Genomic DNA, 19,338 nt, shown 5'->3' on the forward strand with positions numbered 1-19,338 from the left:
GCTGCTGACGTGGAGTGTGTTCACGGAACCACGGGGCAGGTGGAAGGCCTCCTCTCCGCCGCCACTACTCCGGACTCCCCCGGGTCCCGCCGCCCCACCGCCTCGCACCGTGATGGGCCTCCGCAGCTCCAGCTGCACCTTGATGAAGCCAGTGTACAGGCCATTGGGGTGCTGGAGGGGGAACACACACACACACACACACACACACACACACACACACACACACACACACACACACACACACACACACACACACACACACACACACACACACACACACACACACACACACACACACACACACACACACACACACACACACACACACACACAGATGTTAGAGTTAGATATTGATCTTTATAATACGTGCACTGGTCATGGTCATTGTGAAGGGGAAAGAGAAGAGAAGAGGAGAGGGGAAGGAGGGGAGAGGAGAGGAGGAAACAGAACAGAGAAGAGGAGAGGAGAGGGGGAAAGAGGTAAGAGGAGAGGGGGAAAGAGGGTCGAAGCAGATGGGCCTTTCCCCTGTAAGCGCATTATAGTCAGCCCTTTCCATCACCAACAGGAGGCCCTTGTGTGTGTGTGTGTGTGTGTGTGTGTTTGTTTGTGTGTGTGTGTCCAGTAGACACTTGTGTATGTATGCGTGTATTATGGATGTGCGTATCTTTGCAGGGTATTTAAGTGAGTGAGTGTGTACGCATGCTACACAAACAGTATGCCAAGAGATGCATGTGATTTGTGTCTCTTCTTTCAAGTCTTTTTAGACTGTCAGAGAAGTCGTGTGTGTGTGTGTGTGTGTGTATGTAATTATAGGTCAGACAGCAGGAGCTGAAACTCAATGCTGGGCTGACAGCCGTGACTGTAACATAACCATAGAGTAACACTCGCCCCAAAAGCCTAATGAGCCAAGACACCCAAGAACCCTTTGCACACACTTCATTCACACACACCATATACCCACTCACACACACACACACACACACACACACACACACTCACTCAATACACACACACACACACACACACACACACACACACACCACACATTACAAGTATCACACACATTAACAGCTGCAAACACTCAGCTACAGTACAGGTTGCATGAAAGACAAAACTACTCTATAAAAAAAAAAAAAACACACACCCTATTCATTATTCAACTCGGTCATTAATATTCTGCTGTTGACTGCACAGAGTAAAAAGACCCGAGTCTGTTTCAGTCCTCAGCCCAGAGTAAAATGTTACATGATCTAGACGCAGGAGTGGAGAGAAGAGGACGAAACTCGAGTGACTTTTGCGAGAGACGTAAACCCAGACGTGCACCGGTATGTAGGTAGAGGAGAGCAGAGGCCTGTGCTTTCATGATGAACTTCTCTAGAAGCTTTTGAAGAGGATTACATGCTTGGCATGACAGATAACATCACTCACTTCATGGTAACAAGGAAATGAAAAACAGGAATAAATAACAAAAGGTGACTTATGTGACAAGTAGCTCTATTTCACCTAATGTTCTCTTTCAACTCTAATGTTCTTTTACTTTCTCTTTCCTTTCTTTGCTTTTCCAGCTTCTAGTCTACTTCATATATCCATTACTCCTTCTTTTCTTAATTCTACCTGTATCCATTACTCTTTTTTTAAATTCTACATGTATCCATTCCTGCTTTCGTCTTCTACTCTCATACATGAAGCCATTACTCCTTGTATTTAGACCCATCGTCATTTGTTTGTAAATTGTTCCTTCTAACGCAAGCAAACAACGGCACACACTCACACTCATATAAGTCTTTCTCCAGAGTGTTGGCCATGACAAGCACGTGTAGTTTGAGTACACTGCTACCATGAACACAAGTTCTGGACTTACAAACACGCCCAACAATAGAGGACCAAGAGGAAGACAAACACAGCGCCTAGAAACAGAGCTGGGTCCTGGGTGACATCACAGACTTTCCACCAGTGTTTCTCTGCTCTGATTGGCAGAGATAAAAGCGGTGATGTAAGGGGGATATTTTGTTTTATTTAGTTTAGTTACCTGCTTATCTCTGTAAACTAAGGGCCATAGTACGGATCAGTTTACAGTCAGGAAAAGGGACAACAAAGCACTGTATTGACAGTGGTGTATATTGTTATCTTATCACACACATGTAATAAAACACTCATTCAGAAAGGTTTCTATATCACATCTACACTTTAGCGCGTGTTCGTCAGTTGTGGTGTGTGTGTGCGTATGTATCTACGTTTAAGTGTGTGACAATGGGTGCAGCGTCGGAAATTAACGAGGGCAAAGGGCAAAACTGCCCCTAAGTAATATAGTTTTGCCCCTAAAATTACTAGGAGAGGGGCAAAAAATGCCCCCATAATTTTGTGTAATAATAATTTGATGAACGTGTCAAACATCGTAGCCTACATGACCTGGTCAGTTGCCATCAAATGTTTTGATTTTCGCCTTGACTGATTGTTGCGTGAAGAACCGAACGTTCTAACAAAAGATATTTGGAGCGCTTCCTAATCAGACCTGTGACTGCGAGAGTGAGGAGAAATGAGGATCAGCACAGTCTCTCTCACCATCTCAGGTCCTAAAAGATAAAATTCACACACCCAGCGACTGTCAACAAATTTAAGCTAGATTGGCCTGGGGTGGAGGATGACGACGACGAGAAAAACACCTGATTTTTTTTTTTCAGGCATGTCGGACTTGTGGACAACGAGTTGCCCAAATCGTTGTTAATCCAGCACAGGCAATTTTTTCTGCTGAATTCATCAAGGGGAGTGAAAACATAAATACATGGCCTTTCGTCACCAGGCGCCAAGCAACACGCCATCGCCTACAGTGAATGATAACTGGTAATAATACTTTTAGAAATGATTTAGTTCGGTTAAGCTAGTTTAATGTTAGTTAGCTAACTAACGCTAGCTATCTTTGATAGTGCGTTAGCTACATAGGCTTGCTTGCAAGCTAGTTTACTAGTCTTAACTGTTTCCTGTAGGCCTACTTTGGTAGGTACAACATGATTAAAGGTAGGCCTAACACAAAAATCCATAAATATAATGTGTTATTATAATAAAAAAAGAAAGAAAAAAATTATTGTTAATAGTTGAATAATGAAATGTAGTCATAACAACTCATAACCACAAAGAAATAAGAATAAACGTGAATATGATTGTCTAATTTACGTTGTCTGTATGGTTTTTGTTCAAAAAATCTAAGAAAACACTTTGAATTTGTAGACTAATGCCTAATAGTCTTATTATTGCCATTTGATGACAATTGCTCATATACTTTAAAGTAACACTATGCAACAATTTGACACTTTTTGAGGTATGGTTCTATAGGCAACTAGTTTTGGTACCATCCTCTAATTATTTTTGATCGCATATGGTCATGTGAAGGACAGATAAAAGACCTGTGTCTTTCCCACTAGCCATCCAAGATATGCCCTATGTAGTTCTGTGTAACGGGCTGGAACACCCTGCAAAAATGGAAGAAAAGCTTTCACATGCATGACATGCCAGGTATACTGCAAAAAGACACCAAGTTAGTGTGTTGGCAAGCTTCTATTACTGTCAGCTGGGCTGTTGGTGGTGGTTACAAGGTTTTTGCATGCCTTTTAGGTAGTTAGCGTACTAGTTTTGGAACAGAACTCCGTATTGCTGCTTTAAGCCTAAATAAGTGTGTTTATTATTTTGAACAAAGGTTAAATGATTTTCACAAGTTTCTGAAAGTGCCCCCAATTTTTTGTGAAATGCCCCTGGATTTCAGTAAGTGGGGGCAAAAATTGCCCCCTAAAAAATATGTAAATTTCCCACCCTGAATGGGTGTGTGTATGTGTGCATGTGTGTGTGTGTTTGTGTGTGTGTGGCAGGCACTCTCACCAGGGTCATTTTGAGGTGGTCTCGGGTGGCAACGTTGTAGAGGTTGACCTTGTGTTGGATCTCCTCACGGCTGAAGTGTGTTCGCAACTCTCTCTCCTTCTCAACATCCTTAAGACACACACGCACACACAAACACACAGGGAGGGAAAGAACAGAAGACAGATGATTAACACACAAGAGAAGATAATACAAAGACCACCCCACAAACACACACACACACACAGGCTCTTTAACATCTTTCAGGGCTGGGATAGACCATGAATTGTAATTTGACATAACACACTTGCACCATTTACAGTCACACACACACACACACACACACACACACACACACACACACACACACACACACACACACACAAACACACACACACAGGAAAGGAGCAGGCCTCTGCCTCCACCCAAGGCAGAGAGAGGGTGGTGAGCTCACACAGCAAACATTCCGGTAATCCCAACATTCCATCATCCCAACCGGGAGAAGAACGGCAAGCGGAGGTCACGACCCTGAGAACGTCATGTCATCCGTGGATTGTGCAACATTATGGACAGAGAGAGGGGGAGTGTGTGTGCAAACCACGTGTGTGTGTGCCTGTATAAAGTTATGGAGAGACGGTGTCTGACATACACAACACACACCAACTTGCGCACACGCACACGGACGCACACACTTCAATCTATCCGCCACACCTACACAGTTAAGATCTGGCCATGGTATGCATTCCATCAGTCCTGATTATCATCAGTGATGTCAGCAGGCACACCTTTTCCAGTGAATCAAGCTGAGCAGAAAGACAGTGCCAGAGACAGAGAGAGATACCAGAGCACGCTGGTCTGACAGCTGTCAGAGATGCACCATGCATGATACCAGCTCACTCAGAAACTCTGGGCTCAGGCGCCTCTCACTACAGATGATAGCTATCGTTCTCTATTTCTGCAGCTCTGCCCATCCCTTTCTCCTTCTCTCCCTCATATCTCTGTCCATCACTCCTTCTCTCTCTCTCTCTCATAGCTGAGGTCGATCACCTCTCTCCTTCTCTCTCTCTCATATCTCTCTCCCTCTCATTGCTGAGGTCGATCACCTCTCTCCTTCTCTCTCTCTCATATCTCTCTCCCTCTCATTGCTGAGGTCAATCACCTCTCACCTTCTCTCATTCCTCCTCTCTGTTGTTTTTCTCTTCATTCCCATTTCACCTTGTCCTATCCTGTCTATCCCTTCCCCTCTCTCCCTCTTTTACCCTCCTTCGGTCACGTTCTCTCCCTCTCTTTCTTTCTTTCTCTTCGCTGCCCTTCATTCTCCAGCCTACTTCTCTCTGCTCTTAAATGGTCATGTGGCAGAAGTGAGAAGTATGCCTGCTGTTACACACACACACACACACACAGAGAGAGAGTACCAGGCACACACACACACACACACACACACACACACACAGCACCAGACCTAATAACAAGTCCAGCATGCACACAGCCCCTTATAAGGCTGCGCTCCGATCTCTGGGCCCCGGGTGCCAGCTTGAGATGCACCGCTCGACTTTATTTCAGCTCCGATCTGAATCCAACCCCTACATTTGGATATCTGCTGATACCAGTACAGATACCAGAGATCTTTTTCCTTGAATATTATTATTATTATTATTATATTATTATCCTATGTTATTATCATCCTCCTATGCTGTGGTTGTTGTTGTTGTTGTTGTTGGTATTTGCCTATTTGCCTTATTTAAAGAGCAACAAATTTAAATAATTTCTAATGTATTCCAAAGCAATTTATTTGGAATCAAAATGTGACTATTCCTGGCCTTACTTCACCGTAATTCTACTTGGACAAATAACCCTTCAATATGCGTGGAGTGAAGAGACCTTTATTTTGATATCTGTCCAAAACCGAACAACGAGAACAAGCTGGAATTCCCCTACAGTGACGGCAAGTGCGCTTCTGAAAGTACAGGGTTTTAACAAGACAAAACCCCTGACACACACACACACACACACACACACACACACACACACACACACACACACTTGTGTCCTTGGGGTGTGTGTGCTGTGAGTCAGATCAGACAGTCTCATGACTGCCCTATAATCTAGCTGTAGCCGTACCTGTGTCCGTGTGTGGCGGCAGGGGAACATGGCAGCTGGCTGGGTCTGTGAGAATCCTCTGGAGATGCCTCTCTCATTGATAAGAAAGGAGAACTGCTCATGCTAGCCCTCTGCTACAGAGGCTAATAGAGGAATTCTGAATTGGCATTCTGAATTCAGAGGGCAGAATTTACAATGGATAGCTCTACTGTACTGCTACTGTGCAGAGCATGGAGTGTGACGTCACAATAACTGTCATAAAGACACTTCGGTGACTTCAGTAGGCTGCACAACCAATAGGCTTTCTTTCAACGTGGGCAAACATTCTAGGCCTTCCCAGAAAGCTCTTATGTTCATCATAACTACATAAAAGAGAAAATCTCTCATTCCAAATAGGCTACTCCTTAACCAATTATTTGCACGATATGACGTTCATGTTTATAAAAAAGGCTCATAGCACCCTTCCATGCGAGGCTTATTCGGAGTAACCAGTGTGTCCTCACACCATCCCTCCTTCCCAAACAAAGCCGTGGCTCCAGAGATTAGCTCAGTTAGCTCGGTCAGTGAGCCACTGTGTGACTCAGAGGCTTAGCTGGGAACAGGTGCTGCTCTGGGGCGTCCAGGCAAGGACAAGACACACTCACAAGGACAGCCTGGAGCACAGGCAGTAGAACGGCTCACAGCTGCAAACCCCAAAACACACAGATTACCTGGGCACTGTGCTCGGGAGGACACAAGCATAAGGCCTCATTCGGTTGTAATGCATGTTAGGAGTATTGTTAGCTCTATGGGTCTTCAGCTAGTCACCTCATTCAGTTGTATGGTTCCATTAGTGTCTCAGTCCGTACTGTGGTGTTTTTTTAGAAAGGACTGTGGTCCAGATAACAAATGCATGTGAGTAGCATTGCTAGTTCTATGGGTCTTGAACTAGTCTCTTTTGTTGTCGCTACCAGCTGATTTTGCCGTTGATTTTCCAAGCAGCAGACATACCAACACTCCCATTTCAGGAAGCATCGCACAATTGGAAAGGAGAGGATTATGGACTACAGCCAGCCGTGTGTGTGTGTGTGTGTGTGTGTGTGTGGGTGGATGTGTCTGTGTGGTCACACCCATTTGTCGATAAAAAGACAAATGTAGGTCTCCCATTGTGACGGTCTGGATGAGACCGCACAGAAACGGTGCCAGTCCGGCACAGTAGACAACGATACACAATACACTCAACGCACGGTACACGGACATTCAAATGCAAAAACATTTTAACGGACATACAGAATACATACAAGAGACTTTGATACATGGTAAAGACATTTATTTTGTAGGGAAACATCGAGAGGGATAAGAAGTGTAAGTTACCAGCGGCATGCGCAGTTGAGCTAGTGTCCAAGGCTGTAAAAACATCGGTCCCGGAGAAAAGGGTGCCGACGGGAGATGCGGAATCTTTATTTGGTTCCGGGGGGAGATTGGGCAGGTTTACTCGGTTGGTAGTAGGGGGGATAACGGAGATCGCACTTGTCAATCGGCAGCTGTGTTGTGTATGTATTTTGCTACAGGGAAACCTGATTGAAATGCATGGACTTGATATGAAGCTGTTTGTATCTTGTATGATGACCCATTTTTCTATTAGAGTGTTTCATGTATTTTGTATACTGATTGATTTATGAAGTGTACCCCCTATCTGTAAATGGTGTTGGTCCCTGGTGTATATGTATCGGTTGGTTTGTCAAATGTGGAGAGCTGGGGGTTTTACTCTGATAGAGAGAGTGGAAGCACTGCTGATTTTTGCCCTCCTGTGTGTGAGGCCAAGCAGATGACTGACTGAGCTGGATATTCTTGTCTTCACTGGGGGGGGGAAGCTTGTACTGGGGATTGTAAATACTTTTGTCCTGCTTTCTCTATAAAGCTCCTACAACTACTTTGTCTCTGAGTTTTGGTCAGACCCACCCGCACACGGCGACACCGCTCGGTCCCGTTACAACTGGTGGCAGCGGTGGGATGGCCATAAGAGTACAGTAGTGAGTATTTTTTTTTTTTCTCGAGTGTTGTCCTTAGTTTTGGGTTTTCCATCATCCACCTCCAGTGCCTTACTTTTTTTGCTAAGATGGGACCGAAGAAGCTAAAGCCTGGGCAGCAAGAGGAAGGAGCCGTTGGAGGGGCGGATGAAGGAGGTATGGAACCAGAATTGGCCAGGGTGGCCGAAGATGCGTCTCTCCAGGAGCTGCGGGATATGTTCCGCACCCACATGGCACAGCAGCAGGCACGGGACACTCGAATGGAGCAAGAGGCGGGGCGACAGGAGAGTCGTTGGAAGTCCTTACACCACCAGTTCAGCCTCTTACAGCAGGAGGTACATGTGAGGACTACACCAGACCCTGCCATACGTACGGAGCCTGCTCAGAACATTATCCGGGATGCACCAGTGAGGGGGACATCAGCCATGAGCAGCAGTCTAGCACCACCACTAGGACTACCCCAGGCGAGTAGGCAAGGCAGAACGCCAATAGAGCGGGAACCCAAAATGCAGTATTTAAAGGATACCGATGACATTGAGCATTTTTTAGTTATGTTTGAAAGGATAGCTGTGGCGTGTCAGTGGCCGACAACTGACTGGGTAATTAGGCTAGTGGCCCTTCTGACGGGCAAGGCTAGGGCCGCATACATAAACATGGACCAAGAAGATGCTTTGGACTATGACCGAGTGAAGGAGGCCATACTGCAGAAATACGAAATTAATGAAGAGACCTACAGGTTGCAGTTCAGAGTGACTGAGGTGAACGAAGGAGAGTCTCCTAAAGAGCTCTATGTCCGTTTGAAGGATCTCTACCAGCGTTGGGTGCAGCCCCAACGGCACACCAAGGAAGAGATTGGGGAGGTCCTTATAATGGAGCAATACCTACGCATGGTTTCACCAGACCTCCAGGTGTGGCTAAAGGAACGTAACCCCACTTCTGCTGCAGAGGCTGCATCCCTGGCGGACATGTTTGTGGCTGCCAGACGGAAAGCCCAACCCTGGACTTATGCCCAGTGGAGAGGGAGCAGAGAGACTAACCGACCCTACCGTCCACCCCAGCCACCAAGGACCAGTAGCGATGGTGGGCCATTAGGTTATAGGGGTGGCTCGTTCAGACAGAGCCCTGCTTTTAGGCCTAGTGGCAGAGCTCCTGTATGCTATGATTGTGGTCAGGAAGGTCACATAAAACCAAATTGTCCCAACGACCCAGCCAACCAGGCTAACATTTGCACCGTTCCGAGGGCTTTCTCCCGCAAGAAGCCAGTAGCTCTAAACTGTTGCCCTGTAGGCCTGAATGGGCGAGAGGTAAGGGCACTTATTGACACTGGCAGCATGCAGTCCTTGGTTGCCTCCGAATTAGTGCCAATACATCTCCTGAACTACTCTGTAAAAACCCAACTGCGATGTGTTCATGGGGAGGAGAGACAATACCCAACGGCTAGTGTGCATGTGGAGGTCAGGGGACAGACTTACCTACTTGAGGTGGGGGTGGTGGATAATCTGCCATACGAGATGATTTTGGGTCAGGATTTTCCCATTTTACTTGAACTTGTAGTAGAAAGAAATGACTGTAATATTGCGGTGACACGATCCGTGGCTAAGAGCACTGAGGGGGAAGAGCCACTTTCGGTGTTGCCTTTTTATAATGCTGGTATCGAGGCTCAGCCGGGGAAGACCCGCAAGGCCAGAAGACAGAAGAGACAAGAGAAATTTCAGTTTGGAGTTGCTCAGGAGCAGGAGGAGTCTCTCCTGGAGCAGCTAGAGGTGCCTTTAGGGACTCCGGATAATATGGGTGTAATGCAGCAGCAAGATCCAGACATTAGACCAATGTACCAGCAGGCTCAGGTAGAGCCACTCTGTGATGGTAGAAGAGAGACCAGGCATGGGTTTGCGATTAATGATGGTGTGTTGTATAAAGTGGGAGGGTCAGAAGCAAGGATGGTAGTCCCCCAAAAAGTTAGGGGTGTAGTTCTGGAATTAGGCCATTCTATCCCCTGGGCAGGCCATCTGGGTAGACAAAAGACCATTGCTCGAGTGAGCCGCCATTTTTTCTGGCCAAACATGTCAAAAGACATTGCGGATTTCTGTAGGACATGTCCAGAATGCCAGAAAACTGCCAGCAGACGGCCCCCTAAGGTCCCCTTAGAACCTCTGCCAGTGGTTGGTATACCCTTTGAGCAGTTGGGGATGGATGTGGTTGGGCCCCTGGAGCGTAGCAAAGCTGGGAATCGTTTCATGCTGGTCATCACAGATTATGCCACAAGGTACCCAGAGGTTTTTGCCTTGAAAGCAGTAAAGGCTAGAACGGTAGCTACCTGTCTCATCCAGCTATTTTCAAGGGTGGGGTTCCCCCGGGCCATAATCACAGATCAAGGGTCCAATTTTATGTCCAAGCTCCTCAAACAAGCATACGGATTGTTGGGGATAAAGGGCATACGGACTACACCCTACCATCCACAAACAGACGGATTGACAGAGAGATTCAACCAGACCCTCAAGCAGATGTTACGGAAGTTTGTGAGCGAATCCGGGGCTGACTGGGACAATTGGCTTCCCTATCTTCTCTTTGCCTATCGTGAGGTACCGCAAGCTTCAACTGGATTCTCCCCGTTTGAGCTGCTCTATGGCCGGGAAGTGCGAGGACCCCTGTCGTTGCTGAAGGAGACCTGGATGGGAGAGGAGGAGGTTCCCCAATGCCAGAACATCTTGCCGTACGTCTTGCAGATGAGGGAGAGGTTGAAGAATATGGCACATCTGGCCCAACAGAATCTCGAACAAGCGCAGCAACGCCAGCGGACCTACTACGACCAAAGAGCTACAGCCAGATGTTTTGAGCCAGGAGACCAGGTGCTGGTGATGCTGCCGAGTGAAGCCAGTAAGTTACTGGCGAAGTGGCAGGGCCCTTTTGAAGTCACTCGGAAGCTTGGGTCTACAACCTATGAGGTAGTGAAGCCGGGACAGAAAAGATCCAAGTGGGTGCTGCATATCAATCTCTTGAAGGAGTGGTGCCAGCGACCTAGACCACATACGGATGTACTCATGATCCGGCGTGTGCAGGATGAGGATGAGGTCGAGGAGCAGTACCTACCAGTGCCATCAGAGGGCGCCCTTGACCTCAGCCATCTTCCTCCGGCCCAGCGAGCTGAAATCCATCATCTCGGCAAGCCAACCTTGTTCAAGGAAAAGCCAGGATTCACCCGTCTGGTGGAACATCACATCACCCTATGTGAGGGGGCAGTTCCCCGTCGCAGGAGTTATCGTATTCCAGAAAGATTACTGACCACACTGAAGGAAGAAGTTGACCAGATGGTTACCATGGGCATCGTTGAACCATCTAAGAGTGACTGGTGCAGTCCAGTTGTCTTGGTGCCGAAGAAAGATGGAAGTCTCCGGTTCTGCGTCGACTTCAGGTATTTGAATTCGGTCTCAAAATTTGATTCATACCCTACACCGAGAATTGATGACTTAATTGACTGTTTAGGTGCTGCAAAATGGGTAACAACCTTGGACCTTGCTAAAGGCTATTGGCAAGTTCCCCTTGGTCACGCTGCCAGAGAGTTAACTGCCTTCCGGACCCCCTGGGGTCTCTTCCAATTTTCCGTGATGCCTTTTGGATTGCACGGAGCGCCAGCGACATTCCAGAGATTGATGGACCAGGTGCTGGTAGGCACCAGTGGATACGCCGCTGCGTACCTGGATGACATCATCATTTATAGTGCGTCCTGGGCAGAACATCTCCAACATCTGGAAGAGGTGTTACAGCGGATAGAGACGGCAGGTCTTACCATCAATCCGACCAAGTGTGCTATTGCCAAGAGGGAGACAGAATATCTGGGCTATGTGATTGGTGGAGGGGTTATCAAACCGCAAGTGCAGAAGCTGGAAGCTCTTCTGAGATGTCCCTTACCTCAGTCTAAGACCCAGGTACGATCATTTTTGGGCATGGCCGGGTGGTACAGAAGGTTTGTACCCAATTTTTCTCTTAGGGCGGCTGCCCTTACTGATTTGACGAAGAAGAACTGTCCAGTCAACGTCCAGTGGTCTGAGGAGGCAATAAGGGCCTTCCAAGACATACAGCAGGCGTTGTGTAATGAACCTGTTTTATATTGTCCTAACTTTTCCAAGCAGTTTGTGTTACAGACGGATGCCTCTGATACAGGCTTAGGGGCGGTGCTTCTCCAGGGTGAGCCAGGTCAGCGGCATCCCGTGGCTTACATTAGCCGTAAATTGTATCCCAGGGAGGTGCGATATTCTACAGTGGAGAAGGAGTGCCTGGCGGTGAAGTGGGCCCTGGACGCCTTCAGGTACTACCTCTTGGGTCGGGAGTTCCTCCTGGAAACGGATCACCGGCCACTGCAGTGGATGGATCGCATGCGTGACACAAACGCACGGATTACCCGCTGGTACCTCTCCATGCAGCCTTTCCGGTTCATCATCAGCCATATTCCTGGACGAAGTAACGACACTGCTGACTTCCTCTCACGCTTGCCAACGTGAGACCAGAGGTGGGGGGGTGTGTGACGGTCTGGATGAGACCGCACAGAAACGGTGCCAGTCCGGCACAGTAGACAACGATACACAATACACTCAACGCACGGTACACGGACATTCAAATGCAAAAACATTTTAACGGACATACAGAATACATACAAGAGACTTTGATACATGGTAAAGACATTTATTTTGTAGGGAAACATCGAGAGGGATAAGAAGTGTAAGTTACCAGCGGCATGCGCAGTTGAGCTAGTGTCCAAGGCTGTAAAAACATCGGTCCCGGAGAAAAGGGTGCCGACGGGAGATGCGGAATCTTTATTTGGTTCCGGGGGGAGATTGGGCAGGTTTACTCGGTTGGTAGTAGGGGGGATAACGGAGATCGCACTTGTCAATCGGCAGCTGTGTTGTGTATGTATTTTGCTACAGGGAAACCTGATTGAAATGCATGGACTTGATATGAAGCTGTTTGTATCTTGTATGATGACCCATTTTTCTATTAGAGTGTTTCATGTATTTTGTATACTGATTGATTTATGAAGTGTACCCCCTATCTGTAAATGGTGTTGGTCCCTGGTGTATATGTATCGGTTGGTTTGTCAAATGTGGAGAGCTGGGGGTTTTACTCTGATAGAGAGAGTGGAAGCACTGCTGATTTTTGCCCTCCTGTGTGTGAGGCCAAGCAGATGACTGACTGAGCTGGATATTCTTGTCTTCACTGGGGGGGGGAAGCTTGTACTGGGGATTGTAAATACTTTTGTCCTGCTTTCTCTATAAAGCTCCTACAACTACTTTGTCTCTGAGTTTTGGTCAGACCCACCCGCACACGGCGACACCGCTCGGTCCCGTTACACCCATGACGGTGACTAAACAACTGCGACAATTCCCTTCTTTCACTCACACACACACACACACACACACACACACACACACACACCAAACAGGGCCACCATCACATAAACACTTGAAGCAGCTTTGGGTGGATAAGGCCATTTTCACCAACCCAGTTTCTAAACAGTGAGAGGCGATCAGACACTAATACAGGGACAGCAAGCCCTCAGAGTGCCCCTGAAGCCACACAAAAGCCCCCTTTCCAACCAGACGCCAAACACTGCGGCTGCCAAGAGCCGGGGACTACAAGCCCTGAGCCTATTAAAGTCCCATTGGCTCATTCAGCGGGACACAGAACACAAAGGAGGCCCACTGAAACCTAAACAAACAAGAAGGAGGGTTGAGAGGAGCACACTTCAGCCCACATGGTGTGCGTCTGTGTGTGCGTCCGTGCGTGCATCTGTGTGTGCGTGCGCCCGTGTGTGCCTATGTGTGTGCCTGTTTGTAGATGTTTTTGGTATAGACTGGAGCACAATGTGCATATTCTCACAGGGAATGGTGGACGTGGTCTTATTCATGCCTTGCATGGGGGGGGGGGGGGGATGCTGCACCAATAAAAAGACTATGCAACAATGATGGGGCCGTGTGTGTGTGTGTGTGTGTGTGTGTGTGTGTGTGTGTGTGTGTGTGTGTGTGTGTGTGTGTGTGCGCATATATTTTATGGGGGGGGTCTGTTGTGTACAGTAAGGCCCCATGTTGATTGCGATCTCAGGCTTTGTGAAGTGGTCTCCACCCTAGCCCTGTATGTGTGTGTGTGTGTGTGTGTGTGTGTTTGTTTTGTATGAGGGGTCTGTTGTGTACATACAGTAAGGCCCCATGTTGATTGCGATCGCAGGCTTTGTAAAGTGGTCTCCACCCTAGCCCAGTGGAGCTGTTCATTAGCTTGTGAGCTCATAAACGGCGGTCGTGTAAATGCTGTCTGGAGCCACACAGTGACGGGACACACAGACACGCTGTGTGTGTGTGTGTGTGTGTGTGTGTGTGTGTAGGGTTATGAATAAGTGTGTGTCAACAAGGGTTCAAATGCTGCTCAACCAGAACCCATATTGGTCTCTTAAGTAATCCCAGTTCCCCCATCAAAGGCCTTCAAACAATCCCACATCGCCGAGTGATCCTATTCATCTCTGCATAGCACTCCCTCCCTTACCGTGTCCCTGCTAAATATACACTTGAACACTAGGAACCCAATTCATTCATTCAGACTGCTGTCCTTTGGAACACCCCATCATCTTAGATGAACACAACAAGATCTGTGGATAATTGGTTAGATATTATTAAAGAGATCCATGAGATGGAGAGACTAACCTTTCCATTGCGTTTGCGAAATGACTTGTATATTAGAAGATGGACAAAATGGAATCTGTATGTTTAGGTAGGGTTGTGATTATTGGTTGACTTTTGATATAATTTGCCATTTCATTTTCCTTTCTGCTGCTGTATATTATTTAAATACTTGTATGTGACAGCAGCTCCTACGCCATGTAGTGCATGTCACAATATTATGTTGTACAAAATGAATGTTGTTGTGCCGACACTTAACTTATACTTGTATGGCTGTTCAGTACCATTGTCTTTCACAGAAAAACTCACAGGACCAAGACAGGCCTTTTAACAGCAGTGGATACTACAGATGCTCCAGGTTCAACAGGTCTATGGGGCAGTGTGGGGGAACAGGCCTATTACTGCTAGTGCTGCAAGCACCTGGGATGAGCACAGTGGAGGGGAGGGCTGTCAAACTGAATGGGACATGGGGAGGAGAGAGAACAGAAGAGACAAGAAAAGAGTGGACAGGAGAAAAGAGAGGAGGAGGAAGAGAGGACAAAATGAGATGAGAAAGAAGAAGATGGAAAGACCAAACACGGAGAGGAGAGAAGAAAGCAACATGAGAGAGATAGCAGGAAAAACAGGACAGGAGTGGAGAAGAGAGGAGAGAACAAGAGAGGACAGGAAGAAAGAGGAGAGGAGAGAGTTAACAGGGGCTGTTCCCTGCGGCCGAGCGTGACAAAGGCAAAACAAACATGAAGCTGTGAGGTAATGGTCCAGAAACAGCAGAAAGAGCTTCTCTTCCCCCCGTGGAGAGGGCCAGCCAGGCCAGCCACCCCCACCTACCTCACCCACACAAGCAGAGGAGGCCATGGGGCAGACAGGGGAGGTGAGGAGGGCAGAGGAGAAGAGAGAAAGGAGAGGTGGAGAGGAGAGAAGAGAAAAACAGAGAAAGGAGAGGTGGAGAGGAGAGAACAAGAGAGAAACGGAGAGAAGAACAGAGAGAGGATACTAGGATACATACTAGCACACAGTGGGCTAATTCCAGGCAGTGTGTACACAGTTACAGTTCTGAGAAATAGGAACAGTGGCCCGGAGCTAGCCTCGCAGTGAGACAAGTTCCTCTAACACCCAAACATCTGTCTGAAGGCTAGTGGATCAAATACACGGACACACAGAGCCAGTGACGCTAGCTCCTTTGGGGGCTAACCACTGAAGTTTTCTACACAGTGACAGTTCTGAGGAGCAGGAATGGTGACGTGTAGCTACCCTTGTGGTCAGACTGGTTTCTCAAACACACACACACACACACACACACACACACACACACACACACACACACACACCCCTATCTGACAGACACACACTCTGCCTGACTGCTAAAGATAATACACGTGAGGTCATGTGCATCGCTGAAAGAGGAAGAGAGATCAGACAAGCGTGCACGTCAGCAAAACAAAGAGGCCTCAGGCAGACTAAACACTCCCAACATAACCTATATTTTACTTCTAGGTGGGGCACAGGACAGGCACAGGACAGGCACAGACCTGGATATGGATATCTTATGGTTAAGCACAGGGACAGGTCGGTTCAAAGAGGAGCAGCACAAATGAAAGACTCCTATCTCTCCCCCTCTCTCTCGCTCTCTCTTCTCTCTCCCCATTCTCTCTCCGTTTCACTTCCTCTTCTAGCATCTCAGGAAGTCTTCAGAGGGCCACACCTTTCCTCCAAAGCACTCGGCCACATTCCTGCGCTAATGGAAGTTTCGACGCGGACCAACAACCCTCAGGGCAGGCAGGCGCACACACACACACACACACGCACGCACAAATACCCTGTCCATCTGCCATATGGAATAATGGTGATAACAGGTAGAGTGGGGAACTGATGGTTAAGAGTTCCCTCGCTTGAGCCTGTTGCTGATTGGGCTAGCACTGGATAACACTACGTCATGAAGCCATGTTTGTTTCCTTCAGCCAGGAGGGCCAATCTGCCCTGCAACAGTGCTGCTCCCCCACGATCTTCACTGACGTGCTCCTCGTGTCAACGGGACTCTGAGGCCCACAGGACAGGGACTGCACACTACAGTCTGAGCTGCTTCCTGTGGTTGGACAGCTATTCGCTTATTCATGGTGATTTAACAGAGCCGAGCCCACAGTGGACGCAGAGAGAGAGAGAGAGAGAGAGAAAGAAGAAGAGGAATGAGAGAGAGAAAGACGTTAGCCAAACTTTCACAAAGTTTGCACCCCAGATGGGCCTCTGGATGGACAGAAAGACACACACACACACACACACACACACACACACACACACACACACACACACACACACACACAAAAGTAAACGACCAACAGAAAAAAGATCTCCCTCCCTCCAGATTGCAATCTCTCGAAGTCAAACATTAAATGCACCCAGAGCTCTGGAACTCAGGGAGATGGGGTGGGTGGGGTGGGGGTATGAGAATGATGAGAGACTGTGATAAGCCAGTCTAAACTGTCAAGGCCATGCATAGAGTATGAAGACTGCATCTGTGCACTAGGCTTCTGTCAGTGAGGTCCTAAAAGACAACTTTCGCAGTGCTATGCTACGTCTTGCTAACTGGCTGCATGACAGTGCTATCCAAAGTAGAGCAAGGTACTAAACAACACTAAGATCATGGGTTTGATAAAGAGATATTCTATACAAATATTCTATAAAGTGACTGACCATACTCAAAAGTGTGTGTCTGTGTGTGCTTGAGTCCCTGGTGAGAACAGGCTCTATCTGACCCTTAAATATTACAGAACAGGGCTCCATAAACTGGCTATAATTCTGCAGAGTAGATAGTGATCTAGATACACGAGTGGTCTGCCCACACACACAAGACAAAGAACTACAGGGAGGGTCCGTGTCTGAGCGATGATGTCACTCATTAAAGGGCCATAGGTCAAAGTTCACACTGAAGCAGTCAGGAAGAGAGGGAAAGAGAGCGAGAGAGAGCAAGAGAGAGAAGGTTCTCATTGTTCAAAGAGAAAAACACTGCCCTAATGTAATCACCTCCCTGTTCTCTTTCTCAGCACTTCAAAGGGGTTGATATAACAACCCCCCATGAATCACCTTCTTCTCTGACAGCAGTTCCTGAAGTTCATGCCTCTCTACAGAAGCCACCGACCCTGGCAGCCAACCACACAGCACACAGCAGCACACCACACCTGCCCCGATGACCTCTGGGATATGTAGTGATTTACAGCCCCTTAAGCAGAAGACAGGATGAGATGAGATGAAATGAGACTAGGCCACTAAATGGCTGTGCTACAGGTGTTCAGTGGTGTGGTCCTGTAACAGCAGCTTTAGGGCACAGAAAAACAGCCGCGCTGAGGTCATTATTCACTGCTTTATCTACATCTCAGTGCCATAACAACGACTTTTGTGCTCTCAGTGGATTGTCAGGAGTTACATCAGACACACCCGCCCACACACACACACACCACACACACACACACCACACACACACACACACACACACCCTCCCCTCATTTCATAACATGTTTACGTTGGACAGAAGTGCAGGTCAGGAAAGCCAGGCTAAGTGCAGGGTGGTTGGGCAGTCTGTGTGGGGCGCTGGGGGGGCTACCTTATGAAACGCCTCAACTACCAGGGAGGGATGAGGAAAGAGAGAGGGCGAGGCCGTCAAAGAGTTAGAGGTGGGGGGGGAGGGGGGGTTGGCGGGGAAAAGATAGACTTAGAGAGAAATAGAATAATAGGGAAAAGAGGGAGATAATAAAAGAGAGAGAAAGAGACAGCGAGAGAGATGACAGAGAGCGAAAGCACAGAGGTGAGTGGGGAAATGGTCCTTTTTCAAAGAAACGGAGCCCTTGAGGTCTGTCCAACAATAAGCCAGACTTCCCTGCTCGTCACTGTCGGCTCTTTATGAGTGGAAACCTGGATCCCTCTGGACGCCTGGTCTTGTCCCGCTCTACTTAAACGCTTCACTGGAGTGCTTTAGCGACCAGACGCCATGAGCTCTAACGATGGCGGCTCCCAGCACTGGACAGGTGGCGCAATCAGGCCGGTATTTTTTTTTTCAAAACCCTTTTGTAAGGGGAAGCTGCAGACTTAAGGAAACTGAGAAATAAACATGTGTCACTGTGTGTGTGTGTGTGTGTGTGTGTGTGCTCCTGAGGAAATAGGTTTGGCTTCTGTTGATGATGAGACTTGTGCAATGTTGAATAATAGAGATTGAAGAATAAACGACAATGCACCGTAGGCTATGTGATCAGAATCATCATGAGTCCATTGTCAGTGACTGTGGCAATTTCCACCCCTAACTAGGCTGATGCTCAGAGGCGATGCCACGATACTACCGCGATATTTGGAGAACAGCGTCTTGTGCCAACATGTGGACTTCAGAAGCAATGTAGAAGTAAGTATCAAAATAATATAAAATAAATGAACAAATATTGTGATACTAGGCGCTATTATATCAATATAATATTGTGCCTAAAAATATTTCAATGCAAAACTAATGATTTTGTCTCTAGTTTTAGCCTGGTGGTATGCAATAAACATACTGTTCTCATTAAGGCATTTTCTGATTATAATTAATAATAAATATCTAGTCTCCGGGAATCCGACATAGGCCTACTCCTTCAGCGTGGCAAACACTGATGCACTCCATAGCTGAGAGCCTAGTGAGGACCTTAGGCCTCCGCCAGGGCAGAAGAACTGAGACATGTTGATGATTCACATCAAGAGGAAGT

The 19,338-nt window shown here is 47.5% G+C and overlaps 1 protein-coding gene across 1 annotated transcript in view; it reads right to left on the bottom strand.

Moving 5' to 3' along the window:
* Positions 1 to 19,338, bottom strand: part of rassf3 (Ras association domain family member 3) — a 74,151-nt gene that overhangs the window by 6,832 nt on the left and 47,981 nt on the right. Inside the window, exons 3-4 of the mRNA XM_080850864.1 lie at positions 3,871 to 3,978; positions 1 to 171 (exon numbers count right to left, since the gene is read on the bottom strand). The exon at positions 1 to 171 is cut by the window's left edge and continues 106 nt beyond it. Of these exons, the coding sequence (XP_080706990.1) occupies positions 1 to 171; positions 3,871 to 3,978 (279 nt within the window). The remainder of the gene's footprint in view (positions 172 to 3,870; positions 3,979 to 19,338) is intronic.

The sequence above is a fragment of the Sprattus sprattus genome (assembly GCF_963457725.1).
Source record: "Sprattus sprattus genome assembly, chromosome: 14".
Taxonomy (NCBI): Eukaryota; Metazoa; Chordata; class Actinopteri; order Clupeiformes; family Clupeidae; genus Sprattus; species Sprattus sprattus.